We start from the raw sequence: 14,708 nt of genomic DNA, 5'->3' as shown, positions 1-14,708 counted from the left end.
GAAATAAAGTTTAGTCATGTGAAACGTAATATAAACCTATATGAGAGTTCGTGGCGAAGCGTACTATTTTCGCATTATTGTGTTTTCTGTTAATTGAAATTGATGCAGAATATTTGATATGAAGTAGAGATAGGCTTAAGGATTTATAGGCAAACGAAATTAGACTAAAATCTATGTTCTAGTAGCAATTTTACAAAGGTATATGCAATACCTTGCCTCTACGAACAATTACCGTATTATGACAATCAAGTAAAGAAAAAGCAAAAAAAGTTGCAGTTATTTGGAGATTAAAGGAAGGAGATTTAAAATATAAGTGGTATGTTGATAAAGGAGCATTTCGTACCGTCTGCATCAAATGGAAGCTTCGCGATGTATCGTTTGAAGACTGCATATCTTCTGAACTGACATGGTACACAAAGCCGACCTTTGAGATATGACAGATTATAGTGAATCCCATGATCCCAACAGGGTTTTGGTTGACTGTATATGAAAATATTTAGTAAATGAGAGCTATATGCTATGAGCTTAGAATCTTGATGATTCTAAATAGCAGCAGCAAAATGTAACTTTGATATATTACCTTGGAAAGCGAGAAACTATTAATAGCAACTTTTATATTAACAGCGTACAACAGCCAAGCTGGACAAAATAATTTAGTTTCAAGCAATGCCCCGCGTCACAAACCAATGAAAGCGATGGTATTATTGCTTATGGTATGGAAATACCACGCGGCAATCGTCTTTTTGGGATCGCTTCCTCCTATAACCATAACTCTAAAGAAATATCATCTGAAAGAATTCTCACGACAATGAAAAGGATAACACTATATCATAGACCAAAGTACTAATTGTATCACGAAATGCTCATTAGAAAGTTGAAAGATCACTACAACGAGTGTAATGCTCTCGACACAATCCATGATGTGTAAGATCCAATAAAAAGAAAAAAATCGGTTTTTTCCAATATATGGTTTATGTAGCATTAGCGCTGAGTCAAAGTTCACTACCAGGAAGGTTTTGCTATAAGTTTGGCAGGACTGCCAAGCAACCAGCCACTATGAGCTAATCCCATAATGCCTCCTTTTAATCCGAGGCATTACTATCAGCAGATGGGCTGTCTAAGTGAAGCAATCGCTCGAAACTGCTCAGTTTTAGTCAATTATATATGTTTTTTACGACAGTGATATATTGAAATTACCTTAAAAATTCAAAACAATATCAAACAAAGAACTGCATTTTTTATTTAAATCCCATCATTCAAACTATGTCAAGTAAAGGATTAAATTTAGTGTAGAAATAATGGATTTCCTTATAACAGATATTATAGAGAAAAATTCAGTTTTACGAAAAAACTTGAAATAGCAACAACATCAAGATGAAAGTCTAACCACAATCCACATTAAAGCGAAGATGAAACTAAAGATGCCGTCTATGAGCGCTTGGAGCGTACCTATGAGAGCTGCCCCCGCCACGATGTCAAAATCGTGCTGGCCGACTTAAACGCCAGGGTGAGCAAAGAAGCTATCTTTGGCAGTCGGTAAATTTATCCTATACTAAGAAACATCCCCTAATGGGTTGAGGCTGATCGACTTCACCGGGGACCGAAATATGGCTATCTATGATTCTAGCATAGAAAATTTCATCAAGCTGTCTGACTGTCTAGGGATCGACAAGCTAAAAACCAGATTGATCATGTTATGATGTACAGAAGACACATCCCCAGTGCCTTGGACGTGCGTACCCTCCGAGGTCCTAAAATTGACTCAGAAGACTACCTTATCGCAGCCAAGATACACAGTATCATACGTTTCAGTAAGAAACGAACGTCAAAAGGAAGTTTCGACGTCGAGAAGCTGCACTCAAAACAGACAGATGAACGATTTTCTACACAACTTACCTTCCTGCTCTTTGAGAGCTCTCACACGTGCGGGATAGGATAGATATGGAAAGTTGAAGAGGGAAGCGAGACGCACTTGCAGACAAAAAAAAGGTCTAAATTCGTGAGTACGAAGAGCTTGACAAGCTGGCCGATAGGGTTAATATTCGAATAATTCAACGAAAAAATGAGGTGGCTAACAGAAGGTTTCAAGGTCGGAGCAAACTCTTACAGAACTCCCAGGTGATCTAGTGCCTGATGCCCAAAGCATTCTAAAATTATGGAGAGAAAACTTCTCCAGCCTGCTGAATGGCAGTGAAAACACAAACCTGAAGATGGTGAACTCGATTCTCTATTCGATGACGATGGAGCAGATGTTCCATTGTCCGACCATGAAAAAGTTTATAACCTAATAATACTTTGCACAGGATCTTTTTGTTACCGCCAAGAATAATTTGATCAATTGTGGCCAGAAATTCTTATACAGGTAAGACCACATCAACTATCAATCCAATATCCCTGACATCTCTTCGTTCGACTTCGGGTTTAAATGATACTTATTTATTAATAGTTTTACTAACTAAACTGTTTCAAAATAAAGTATGCAAATAAATATTTATTCCATGTTGTAAATTTAACGCTAATGGCCATAACAACAGCATTCAACAACCATTTCACAATCGAAGAAACCTTTACTAGCGATTCAATTAAGGAAATCCCATTTTCCTTAAGCGAGGGGCCAACAAAAAAACAATAAAAAAAACAAAATAAATAAATATTTGCAATATGTATGTCGTAACTGCCAATAATGCAAACCCCCAACGTCGCATTTACCCAGCATAAGCCACGCGCAACAAATAAAATAATGTAAAGCAAACAACCAGCAAGAAAAAGGCAAAAAAGAGAATATTAAATAAAGTAAACAAATAAATAAAGTGAGAGATTGGGAGAGGATAAGCGGTGCTTTTCATAATCGCACACTTAAAGGGTTCAATAGCAAACAAAGCAGGAAGCAGGGCAAAGGCACGCGACAGTGGTGGCCATAACAATAGCACACAATAAAGCAACAACAGCAACAGCTAGAAGAAAAGTGTAATAAAATCAACAAAAGTGTTGCGAAGGAAACTCGTGAAGAAAAGAGTCCCGCGTCACACAAAAGAGTTGAGGTTGATTTTTTTCGCTCTCTTTTTATTGTACATTACTTAATGTGGTTATTGTTGCATCAATGAGCGTGTTTGTGGGCTGACAACAGCTGCGCCCGCACATACATATAAATGAAAGTACATTAAATACAAATTGTGCAAACAAAAGAGGCCCATTTTTGCATATTTTTATGGGAACACCATCGGGCACGTAAGGATGTGTGTGTGTGGGTGCATGTGGGGGAGCGATTTTTCTTCGATAGTAATAAAATTGAAAAATTCTGTAAATTGCAGTTCACAAAACCCCGACGCTGAAGTGTTGTGGCACAAGCACTGAATGGCTATAAAATTTTATGGCTTCCTCGCTTAAGCCACTGCTCACAAAGGTCAATGTTTGCGCTTGGGTTTGCTTGTTTGTGTGTGCGCTTCATTGATGTATTGATGAAAACCCACTGAACTCTAGGGAAGTATGAATTTCTGTGTCTTCACAGTTGTTATTGTTCTTGTTTAATAGACAAATACGGTTTAAATATTATCATCGAAAACGGAATAAGTGTTTTTTTGACTCCATAAAATGACCATTTTTATGAACTGATATGTTTATAAATCAGTCAATTTTTAGGAAAGGTGATATAATATTTATAAGCAAATAATAAAAAAATTATGAAAAAAAATTATATTACCATAAAATGAACAATTTTCCACTGAACATATGCTTTTGTGACAAAAGCTGAAATAAGAATTCTGTTCGAATAATAAAATAGTTTCAAAATAAACAGTAGAAACTTACACTACCAAAATTTTTCCTCAATCTCGCGTAATATACGGGCCCAAAAGACAATTAGAAATTATATCATCGCTATTGGAAAACCCGCTACATTTATTTCCCATAATACAAATGAAACTAAAAATATTCTGAAAATCAACAACTCATAACTGTGTATAAAAGTGGTGACAAAAACAAATATTCAGTATTTTCCGACTTGACCTAGTGCAAACCCAATCACGTTGGAAATATTATATTGCTTTTACTTAACGTTGCATTTGTTTCGCCTTTCTAATGCTAGCAGATGGAGACACTTGATAGATTTTATTAGCCTTTTATTGTAATTTATTGTTTGATTTGTGGGTGCGCGTACATACATATGCACTCAGCGAAACTAGCGATAAGCGGAAGCCTTTCCTATCCTGAACATGATGGCAGCCACTATTCAAATAAAAATAAATAAATAATCGCACAATAACAGTCACTCGACAAGAAAATTGTTGAGATAATATTAAAGAAAAACAAACAATGATGAATGAACGCTTGTAGCCAGTCTTGGTGACTATTAAGAACTAGGGATTGACTTCAATTTTATAGAAAGTGTGGAAAGGTAACTTATCGAAGAAAATTTTGCACTAGTTTCTTAACTTGTATGGCACACTACTGTGATCAAATTGAAAGGTGAATTTTTTCTATTTCATCCTCTTCAAAGTAATCCACTCCCGCTGCAACACACTTATACCAACGAATTTTCCAGTCACTATAATTTTTAAAAACATGTGTGATAAATATCCAGCGGCGTAAATGGTAACTATCTTATTATGGCAACATGAGCTTTTCGTTATAAAAATTGTATAATTTTTGTCTAATGAAAGATTTTCTTCTCATATATCTAAATATATATGTACTTAAGAATTAATACCAGGATTCCAAAAAATCCATTTCAAAAAAATAATTGACACAACACTTAAATTAAATATTTTTTATTTCATGTCCCCAAAAATCGCAATGAAACTAATTTTAAAATTTTTATTTCCAAATACAAAATTAAAAAAAAAATATATTACAAAAAATTCGATAAAATATTAAATCAAACCATAATCCTTACTTCAATCCGGAATAAAAAAAGTTCAATCCCAAGTATATAACTCACAAGCAAGGAAGCCTTGCAACTTGTACAAACCAAACCCAGGAAACCTTAGGGTGTAAAACGTACATATTAACAATGAGGTCTGTTAGAAAAATGAAAATCATTATATGCAGTATATGGTAGTTGGAGTAGTATCGACCCGATTTTATTTAGTTTTGCCAATACAACATACCGTTAAAATGTTTGTGTTCGGAGTTTTCTGAGTTTCAAAAAGTACCTCATATAAAATCACCTATCATATGGAGTAAAGTCAACCTGAAGCTCGAAAATCCTGGTATAAGATATATGGAGATAGGTCAAGCTTTCGATTTATAACTTAATTACTTATGGCACACAGACACACTGTTATGAGTAAAACACAGGTATGTGGGAGTTCAGAGCCCCATTTGGGATACACAGAGATACTTTTATTAGGAAAAGTTTACCTCTTAATTTCAGTTGTATATATTATACATTGGCCGATATTTTCGGTCAAAAGTCAACTATAGATACTGCGTTAGGAAGAATTGCATTTTAGGAAGGCCGCGCCATAATTAAATTAATACCGTAATGATCATAGAACATCGATTAGTTTTAGGTGACACTATATTATTTTAGTCTTTAATTTTTTATGAAATTATGTATTAAGTTTCACACGATGTTTGTTGCACCCAAATGGAAGCATCAGAGACCCTTTAAGTATATGTTTAAATGTACAGCGTTACGTGTCCGTCCGTCTGTCAGTATGTACGTGAACTATTAAGCTAAGAAATGTAATTTTATTTCTTGTTTTTTTCTTCATTAAAATTTGATAGGGGAATATACTCCTATGTATGTATGTATTTCTTCTATCACTTTAGAGAACGATACACATAAAGATCGTTGAGTGCGCGAGTTTTGTTAAACTTTTCCCTTTCGTCATTAAAATGCATAAAAATTTTATGACTCATTTAAGCTCTTATACAAACATATGCAGAAGGAATGAAACTCATGATAGAGAACGACAAGTATTCAGTACACATAAGAATGTGCTGAAGATTTCGATTTTATCTCTTTTCTTAAATATCATTGTTTTTAAAAGAAGTGCTTATTATATGTATGTTTGCTTCTGAAAAAATTGCTAAATTATGATTTCGGTGTTAAAATTGATAGAGCTTTGTTATTGTTAAAAAGTAGCATATTTATTTCTAAAAAAATTAACTTTTGCAATCATGGAAACCATTAGTATGGGAAAATTATATTTATAAGGTATGACAATTAAGTAATGAGACTGATTCCATAAAAACCGTATTTGAAAGGTATTCTACAACTCTACCATCCCGTTCAAAGTAGTCCCCTTGGGCAGCTATACAGCGTCCGCGAGTACCCTCGTCACGGCCGCCTGGATGTCCGTAATCGACTCAAAATGGGTTCCTTTGACCACCGATTTTATTTTAGGAAACAAAAAAGTCACAGGGTGACATGTCGGGCGCATATGGCGGCTGTTGCAACACGGCGATCCCTTTAGAGGCCAAATACTGGGACACGCTGAGGGCGGTGTGGCACGGCGCGTTGTCGTGATGAAGGATCCAGTTACGAGCGATGTCTGGGCGCACCCTGTTGACTCGTTTTCGCAATCTTTCGAGTACTTGGCAATAGTAGACTTGATTCACAGTTTTTCCCGGTGGAACGAATTCTTTGTGGACGATTCAAAGGCTATCAAAAAAGACAATAATCATCGTTTTCACCTTCGACTTGCTCATGCGAGCTTTTTCGGGTGGGGGGCGCACGGAGACAACCATTATGAGCTTTGGCGTTTGGTTTCCGGGTCTAAGGGCACTGTCATCATACACTCTTATAATTTTACCGTACGTTTCCGAAGCTGTTTCGCCCAATCTGGCGCAAAATTTTATCGCGACGCGTTGCTCTTGATTTCGTTTTTCCATTTTCGTGACGACCACTACAAACACACGTATACTTAACTTGACGCCGCAGGCGAACTAAACAAGCTAGTGTGATGGTACATATATCAGTGGAGAGGGGAGGGATGCCGGAAAAAGAGAAAAGTTTCAATGTCACAGGTTTACTACAAGTGCGGCAATAAAATAAGTATCATTACTTGATTGTCAAACCTCGTACATATATACATTTTATTTTTTAATGAATTTAGCAATATTTTGCATAACTCGGTTTAAGATGGCGTCATTTATTTTTAAAATATAGCGAACATTTTTTTCTGACTGATCAGACATGACCGGTTAATACTTATATTGACGTAATCGCAAAATATATATCTGCCAAATGGAAATATTTTGTAGATAAATTTTTTATCGGGACCTGGTTTCCAAACTTCATCCAAATAAAGATTTCTTTCATTTCTGTTTGTTGATTACATTGTTGTTGTACTTTGAATTCAGAAAAAATAATTTTGAATCTGTAAATTGCCTATTTACTAGCGCAAATTTCTAACAGTTTTACATTACGATTCGTCTTTAGTCATAGCATATTGAACGTAAATGATAAATATGAGTGTTTATATTAATAACAATTTTAAGAATTGTACTCAACCAATAAATTCAATTTTTAAATTTCTGGATTTATTCGAAATATAATTTATTATTGCAAAAGCTAGAGTTTTTAGTGGATGATTGACGACTTTATGGAAATTTCGAATCTTATATGAAAACAATTGTCATTGACTTTATTTTGAATTACTACGAGCTTTTGCTCACAAAAAGCACAGTATTTTTGTTCAAAGATAACACATTTTCGAATTATATTACATTATTAATTAAGGTTTGTTGAAAATTACTGCAGTAGAATGCATACTAATTCCTTGCCTTCAATATATTAACCTTTGCTAAGCGCAGGAAAGTTAAAATAAATATTTGTTAACTCAAAGCATTAAAGCAAATTTATTTTATGCAATATATTACTCAATTTCCGTAAGAGTTTAACTACTTACAAAAAATAAATAAGTTTATCCTCACTGTCAACATAAATAACGTGATACCGTCTACTTATAACGCTACCAATAAATTTTCATAATTAAAAATTTACCTAATTAGGTCAAGCTGTCAACGGTGCCCCAGAATTCTAACCTCACCATAATCAACTAACTGACCACACGAAACACTCTGTGCGGCTGCTGCAGCATAAAGCGACCAAAGATAGTCAAATACAAGCGAAAACAAGTCGAGGTCAAATTAATGTTTGGCTATTAATAGCACCTGCTGCCCCAAGCACTCGCAAACACACACACGCACACATAATATATAAACAAGTAATCCGCTCTGACACATAATTTCAGATATGCTGCTGCCACAACCGAGCATACAGGCAATTTGAGCAGAAACTAATTTTAGCGGTTTTAAACCAAATTAACTTTATTAATAAGAACTTGCAGGTGCTGCTTTTGTGTGGGAAATACATAGTTAGTTGAAAATAATAGCTAAAGTGATGCGGTGGGTTGTGGATTTTTTTTTGGAGATGGCTTTTTGCGAAAATTAGTGGAAGTAAAATTTCGGGTGATTTTTCGAGTTTTCAGTTTTACATACTAATTGAAGCGTTAGCAAAATTTATCGTTATTCTTTATTATTTTTTTTTTACTAGTTTTTAATTTTTTATAAATCTTAGTCAAGAAATTTAAATCAAAATCAAGAGCTGGAAAACTATTTACAATAATAAGGGCTCTGGAATAATTTTTAAAATATATGATTCACTAACGAAAACTATTTAATAATTACGTTCCTCTTATTTTCATGCATATATGTATGTATGTATGTGGTTTCTTTTTGCGCAACATCACTCATACGCCTAGGTGTGTCCCAACATTATTACCTCAAACAAGTCAAAGCAAGTGAAAAAGTCGACTGGGAGGCAAAAAACTGCTTATGGCATCGCTTTCCATTTATATATTGCAAAATCATCTTTATTTATTATCTTATGATTATCTATCATAAGCGGACTGAACCACATTAATATTACTCATACGCACTGGTGGATGAAGCCTACCGAGAGTAACGAAATGGCATCAACCATCAAAAAGAAGAAATCCCCAAAAAACTAAACCTGGGCAAAATAAAAGAAAAACGAAACCAAAATTAAAAGATATCTTCAAATATTTAACCCTTTTGTGTGACTGCCAAGCGATGTCTTAAGTTATTCTTCTACTTCATTTAGCCAAACAAAAATGAAAAAATTTTGCCTGGTCATAACTTATGATATAATATTCTACAGCTAAGGCTTGCCGCTGCACATATGGTAGCCATAACAGCAGTTAATACAAATGTTATTCTCAATTCCCAAAGCTTATTTACAATGCTCAGCAGCGCCGCCACAATCGCCGCCTACGTTAACGTTTCAAACATAACGTAATCTTTGCTAAAAAGCTTTTTTCATATGCGCATATGTACATTTTATATGAGAACCGCATATTAATGCAGCAAATTAAAAGCGAAGGGTCACAATTTCCGCCGAGATCACTAGCTCATGTGATAGTGAGAGTGGCGAGCGGTACAAAAGAATACCCAAAAATGGTGCCCACTAAAAATATAGCTGTGTCTGACAGCGTGTGGATTTCCAAAACGTATAAACCAAAAGAAAGTAAAAAATACCAAGTGGGAGTAGATAAACAAGCATGCTGCATGAGTAGCGAAAAATACACGAAATGGAGCAAAGGAAACTATGAAATGAGAAAGCAAAATTTCGGCAAGTCCACTAGTCCGCTGCAGATGAACACAAGAAATCGTTTAATTTGGTAAACAAAAAAGGATTTTCTGGATGAATTTCGTGCGTGCGAGTTGCGCATGTATATATGTGCACTTTTCCTTTCTTGTGCGAATATGCTATGGTCAATATATGTGTGTCAGACATTATGGAATTGATTATTTGTTACCTCTGGGGGCTAAGCTCTCAATAAACTTGAAGAAAATGCAAAGCCACGCTTGAAGGAGTGTTTGTAAATAAATGAGAAAAAATCCATACTCCTTAGATTGCCAATTTGAAATATAGTCTTTACTTTTTTTATGAGGCTATGAAATGAGAGATTAAGCGCGTAGTTAGCGTATGGAGGGAGAAGGCTAAATGCTTTAGATTTGAGAGTATCAAGTGGTTGTGTTAATGACTATATGTATTCGTATATATTGCGAATGATTGGATAATTTTCGACAAAAATGCAATTATTACGATAACTCTATCGATTTTGGGAAGCTTTTTATAAAAATTATAGTTTTACTAGCTATTTTCCAAAAAATTATCAACCAAAATCGAAAAAGAATTTTCTCCGAAGTTATTGGTGCTAGTCCCCGCTAAGACAAGACAAACCACAAATTATTTTTGTTCAAATGACCTTGGTGAATTTGTTATCCTTTCATTGCTGTATATAATTACTGTCTCATTCCTTATTGCTTTTATTTCTACTAACATTTTTCTATGAATTTTTTACAGAACCCATAACAGAAGTAATTGGTGGACCAGAGTTGCACATAAACAAAGGTTCAACAATCAATTTGACTTGTATTGTCAAATTTGCACCAGAACCGCCGCCCACAGTGATTTGGTCACACAATCGAGAGGTAAGTGGAAGCAGCGTTCAAAACAAAGACACAAACGATTTTGGACTTGTGGACAAAAGAAATTTTTTACTAAAAGCAATAAAAATCTAGAAAAAAATAATAAAATCCTAAACGTGAACGTACAACTACTACGACTGATAAAAAAACAGTATATACATATATATGTATATATATTCCGTTTTATATACCTTACATACTTACATATGTGTATATATGAAGCGGAAAAAAATCATTATAAAAAATTGCTAATAAGGATAATACCCCGAATAAAAGGTCAACTCACTTAGCTCACATATGTATATGTGCATATATATATAAATACTAATCCATATATATCTCTATTTACATCTGTATATATTTATCTGCCTGCTCTCAAAATACGAGTGTTTGATTTCCCACTGTCATAAAATATAGCATTTACTTGACAAATAAATGTGAAAACGTTTTGACGAGGGTTCCGCTAAGTTTTATACGCTTCATAAGCACTTCCCTCCACTGAGCATGAACCGAAGGGAACCAAAAGTAAAACAAACCAACAAAACGCAAATATTAAAAAGGAAAAAAGTCTTGCAAATGTTTAAGCTAATGGAAGTAGAAAGACTCACCACACTCCATCAAATAAAATAAACTGACATTTTGTTATGTGGAAAAGTAAAAAAACGACATAACGACTTTCAAAACAACTATAATAAAAAAGGGAATATCCAATCCCTCAAGGGATAAACTAAGTAAAATTTATTTGCTAAATGTGGAATTCCTCACCTCCGTGAAGGCAGATATTGATGTGTTTGTTGTGGACACATTCTTCTGATTTAAAATTGCACGCGTTTTGTTGCTAATATTTATTAAATGAGGAAATAAGTTCACGCTGTTTGTCAGTAGATTGCTCCAGCAGTTAGTAGTGATCGGCTTTGATATCTTCAAAACGTGATAAACTCATTTTATTGTTTTAAATAGTTTAATATATCACGAAAAAAAGTATTTGAGTGACACAAAGCATTCTGTAAAGATCTTGCGATTGTCGGAAACTGTCCTTAAGCGAGTCGCATCCACCGTTGTTAATGACAATAACAGTGCTTTAAAGCTGCGAGCTGGCATCAGAAATATATGAAAGTATCTCAAGCACTGTTTTGGATCGACCCCACACCTTTTGGTTAATGTTCTGGGTCTGAGCTATGTCCATACTAAACGCTTTCTTAACGACCAGAATGTTTTGTAACAGTTAAGTCGAGTAGAAGTCGCAAAAGATATGCATGACAAAAAGACTTAAGTGCCTATATTGATCAAATGGATCATTACTGGGGACGAGGCGTGGGATTACGAATACGATGACGACAACAACATAACCAACGGCGCTCCACAATTGAGCCGAAATTGAAAAACCAAATTTCTCTCAAGGCCATCCCAGCCAAGGTTTATATCAAGTATCAAGTATATAGAAATTTCGGTTAATATCGTATCTGCCATGCTAGTATTGGCTCAAAAGAAGCCTATTTTGAAGGCGATAATAAAAATTTGTAATAAAATACCTGAAAATGTCAGTTTGATCAGATAAATGATAAAAGCATTTACGATAATTACATCCAATAATTTTTAACTTCAATTAAGAATCAAAAAAAAAAATGAAACGATGACCCAAAATGACGATCTCTAGTTTTTACTTTCTTATCCCAATCCAAATCAGTAAAAAAATCGTAACAATATCATCTGTGATATTTGTTTAGATAACTGAACAACTCTGCAAATATTTATGAAACGAGTTTGTCGGATTCTCTAGCAAACGAATTAAGATTGTATATACTCACCCACTTACAAGTAGTTTCAGCCATAAAACTTGGTAGTTTTAATATTCTGAAAGCGAGATTCTTACTATTTAAGCTTACATGGATCAAATAAAAAAAAAACAATAATGAAATAATCACTAACATAAAGGCTTAAAAATAAGCACTTGACCTCTTTGCAGAACTAGTTTTACTTTAGTTTAGTCTAGTTTTAGTTATGTTATTAGTAGCACTGATCTCTCAGGAAGTTTTTTCTCTACGCTAGTTTTCATGTCATAACTTAGAAGATCTCAATTGTACAGTATTTCTGTTTGATTCGTCTCCATTTCTAGCAAGTTTGTTAGAATAACACAAATTTCTTCTAACAAAATCTGACCCTAACCTTGGTATAAGAATATACTGTAATAATAAAGCCCGATCGGTTTGGGTAATTTTGACGATATTCGTCAACGACAGCACTAAAGTACACAATAAGTTGTATTGAGTACGTCAACGAAAGCAATCTGTTCGATGGGCCTTATAGAACCTCTGGTGGGATATCGTTTTCATAGATTAGTGAAAGCACGCTAAAACTACAGTCATCAAAACATGCAAAATTATAAGAGTCATCAACAAGCACAGTTCAGTCTCGTCAATATCACACTACAATGAAGTCATTACAACTGAAATATCACTGATTTGACACAATGATAGTCAATTTCAATGATATATATTTTTTATGAAACTTAATATTTCCACAAATTTTATATCAGAAACACTTCTTATTCTTCCCATTTCAGGTCATAAATTTTGATTCGCCACGCGGTGGTATATCATTAGTAACTGAGAAGGGTGTAGTCACCACCAGCCGATTATTGGTGCAGAAGGCCATACAACAGGACTCGGGACTATACACTTGTACGCCGTCAAATGCAAATCCTACATCGGTGCGCGTGCATATCGTTGATGGTGAGTAGATAAAAAACAAAAGCAACTTCCAATTTGAACACGAAATTGAAAAGATTAACTGCCTGAAAGTTTAGCAAAGCAATCCTCCTGTTACATAGCTGCAACACGGATAAATTTATATTTTGAATGAGCCCCGATTGTTAACTGCCTTAGCAGAGTTATGTTCAGATATGCTCAAGTTATGTATGATGAATGTTGTTTTGATATATTCCAATTTATGGTTTTGGAAGTACGCCTACATAGATACGCTGGACGAAGTACGAAGAAGTCCGAGCTTGTGCTTTAATATTAGAGGAAAGTTTTAGTTTATTGCTAGTAGACGTGGTTGGAATTCTACATGCTTTCAAACATTGAAGTTTATATGGAGTAATATATTATGTAAGTGTGCGACTTCGTACATATATATACTTAGTATATATTTCCACTAGTGAGCGTACGAATCGTTTTCTGGATCACAGACTTTTGCATACAGCAGCAATAAATATAGCAATTCTACAATACGTAAGAGTCTATGAATCAAACTTATGTGATTAAACTTTATATGACACAAATAAGGAAGAGCTAAGTTCGCAATCAGCAATCAACGTAAAAACATGTAGCTGAGCAAAGTTTATCATATGTATGGCATTTCATAACCACACATCACATCACCAACAAGTTTCAGGCCTGATAACCTGACTTTGTATCTATTGAAAACACTAGAGAGACTCATGGTCGTGTACTTTATGGGTCGAATTCTAACGAGCGGACAGGAGAATTCCTTAACACAGCTTACGATTTCGGTCATGCTTATACACTAAGGACAACATCAACAATGGCCCTCAATGCTATTCTACACGATTCATCTGTCGACGTAGTCAGTAGGGAAGCTGGGTATATGAGAGGCCTCAGAGTTCAGATCACTGCAGAAGGATTTGTTCTCGGAGCGAAGTCAATGGGAAAGAGGAGGTGCGAAGAGCTTCTTTACGTATAAATTTTAAGTTAAAAGAATATGATATGGAATCTTCTATCCGGAGATCTTTATCAACCATAGTTTCGAAGCTACCACAGCACTTCAGCGACTTTCAACCGGAGGTCGATTAAGGTAGCAGTAGATATACTGCTCCGAAATGCAGCTTCCTTCATAGAGGTGTGCGTTCACTCCGTTGACCGAGCGGCTACACTGGCTTAAAGCTCGCTGTTGAATCGCCGGAGACTGGAAAGCCAACGAGCTATCTAGGGAGGGCAGTCTTACTCTCATTTCATCTGATTGGAAGCGATTTGTTTCCCGATAAATCTACGGGTCTTCAGTGATTTCGGCAAGCGCTGATCAACAATAAGAGCTTGTATGGCTGCGAGATGCTTCTGGCCCAAAGTGAACTGCAAAAAGTTCTCCGAACTTCTAGCACTTAGCAAAGTCATTATTTTTGCGATAGCCACTCTCCCGGGGCGACGAAATATTTTTTCAGACAGTCTTTGCAAAATCTGTATGGTGGAAGGCGAGATAGAACCAAACCATAATTGCCCGACTTT

At 35.1% G+C, this 14,708-nt stretch overlaps 1 protein-coding gene and 1 long non-coding RNA gene across 7 annotated transcripts in view; one reads left to right on the top strand and one right to left on the bottom strand.

Moving 5' to 3' along the window:
* LOC125778453 (uncharacterized) overlaps positions 1–14,708 on the bottom strand; it is a 157,378-nt gene that overhangs the window by 108,165 nt on the left and 34,505 nt on the right. The gene's annotated exons all lie outside the window — the stretch shown is intronic.
* LOC105227269 (zwei Ig domain protein zig-8) overlaps positions 1–14,708 on the top strand; it is a 446,139-nt gene that overhangs the window by 425,597 nt on the left and 5,834 nt on the right. For all 6 annotated transcript variants that reach the window (XM_049456152.1, XM_049456151.1, XM_049456149.1 and 3 more), the window contains 2 exons: positions 10,340–10,467; positions 13,028–13,196. In XM_049456152.1, the coding sequence (XP_049312109.1) occupies positions 10,340–10,467; positions 13,028–13,196 (297 nt within the window). The remainder of the gene's footprint in view (positions 1–10,339; positions 10,468–13,027; positions 13,197–14,708) is intronic.

Source organism: Bactrocera dorsalis, chromosome 4 (genome assembly GCF_023373825.1).
Source record: "Bactrocera dorsalis isolate Fly_Bdor chromosome 4, ASM2337382v1, whole genome shotgun sequence".
Lineage (NCBI taxonomy): Eukaryota > Metazoa > Arthropoda > Insecta > Diptera > Tephritidae > Bactrocera > Bactrocera dorsalis.
Note: the sequence above shows the minus strand (reverse complement) of the source record. Positions and strands in the feature narration are given on the sequence as shown.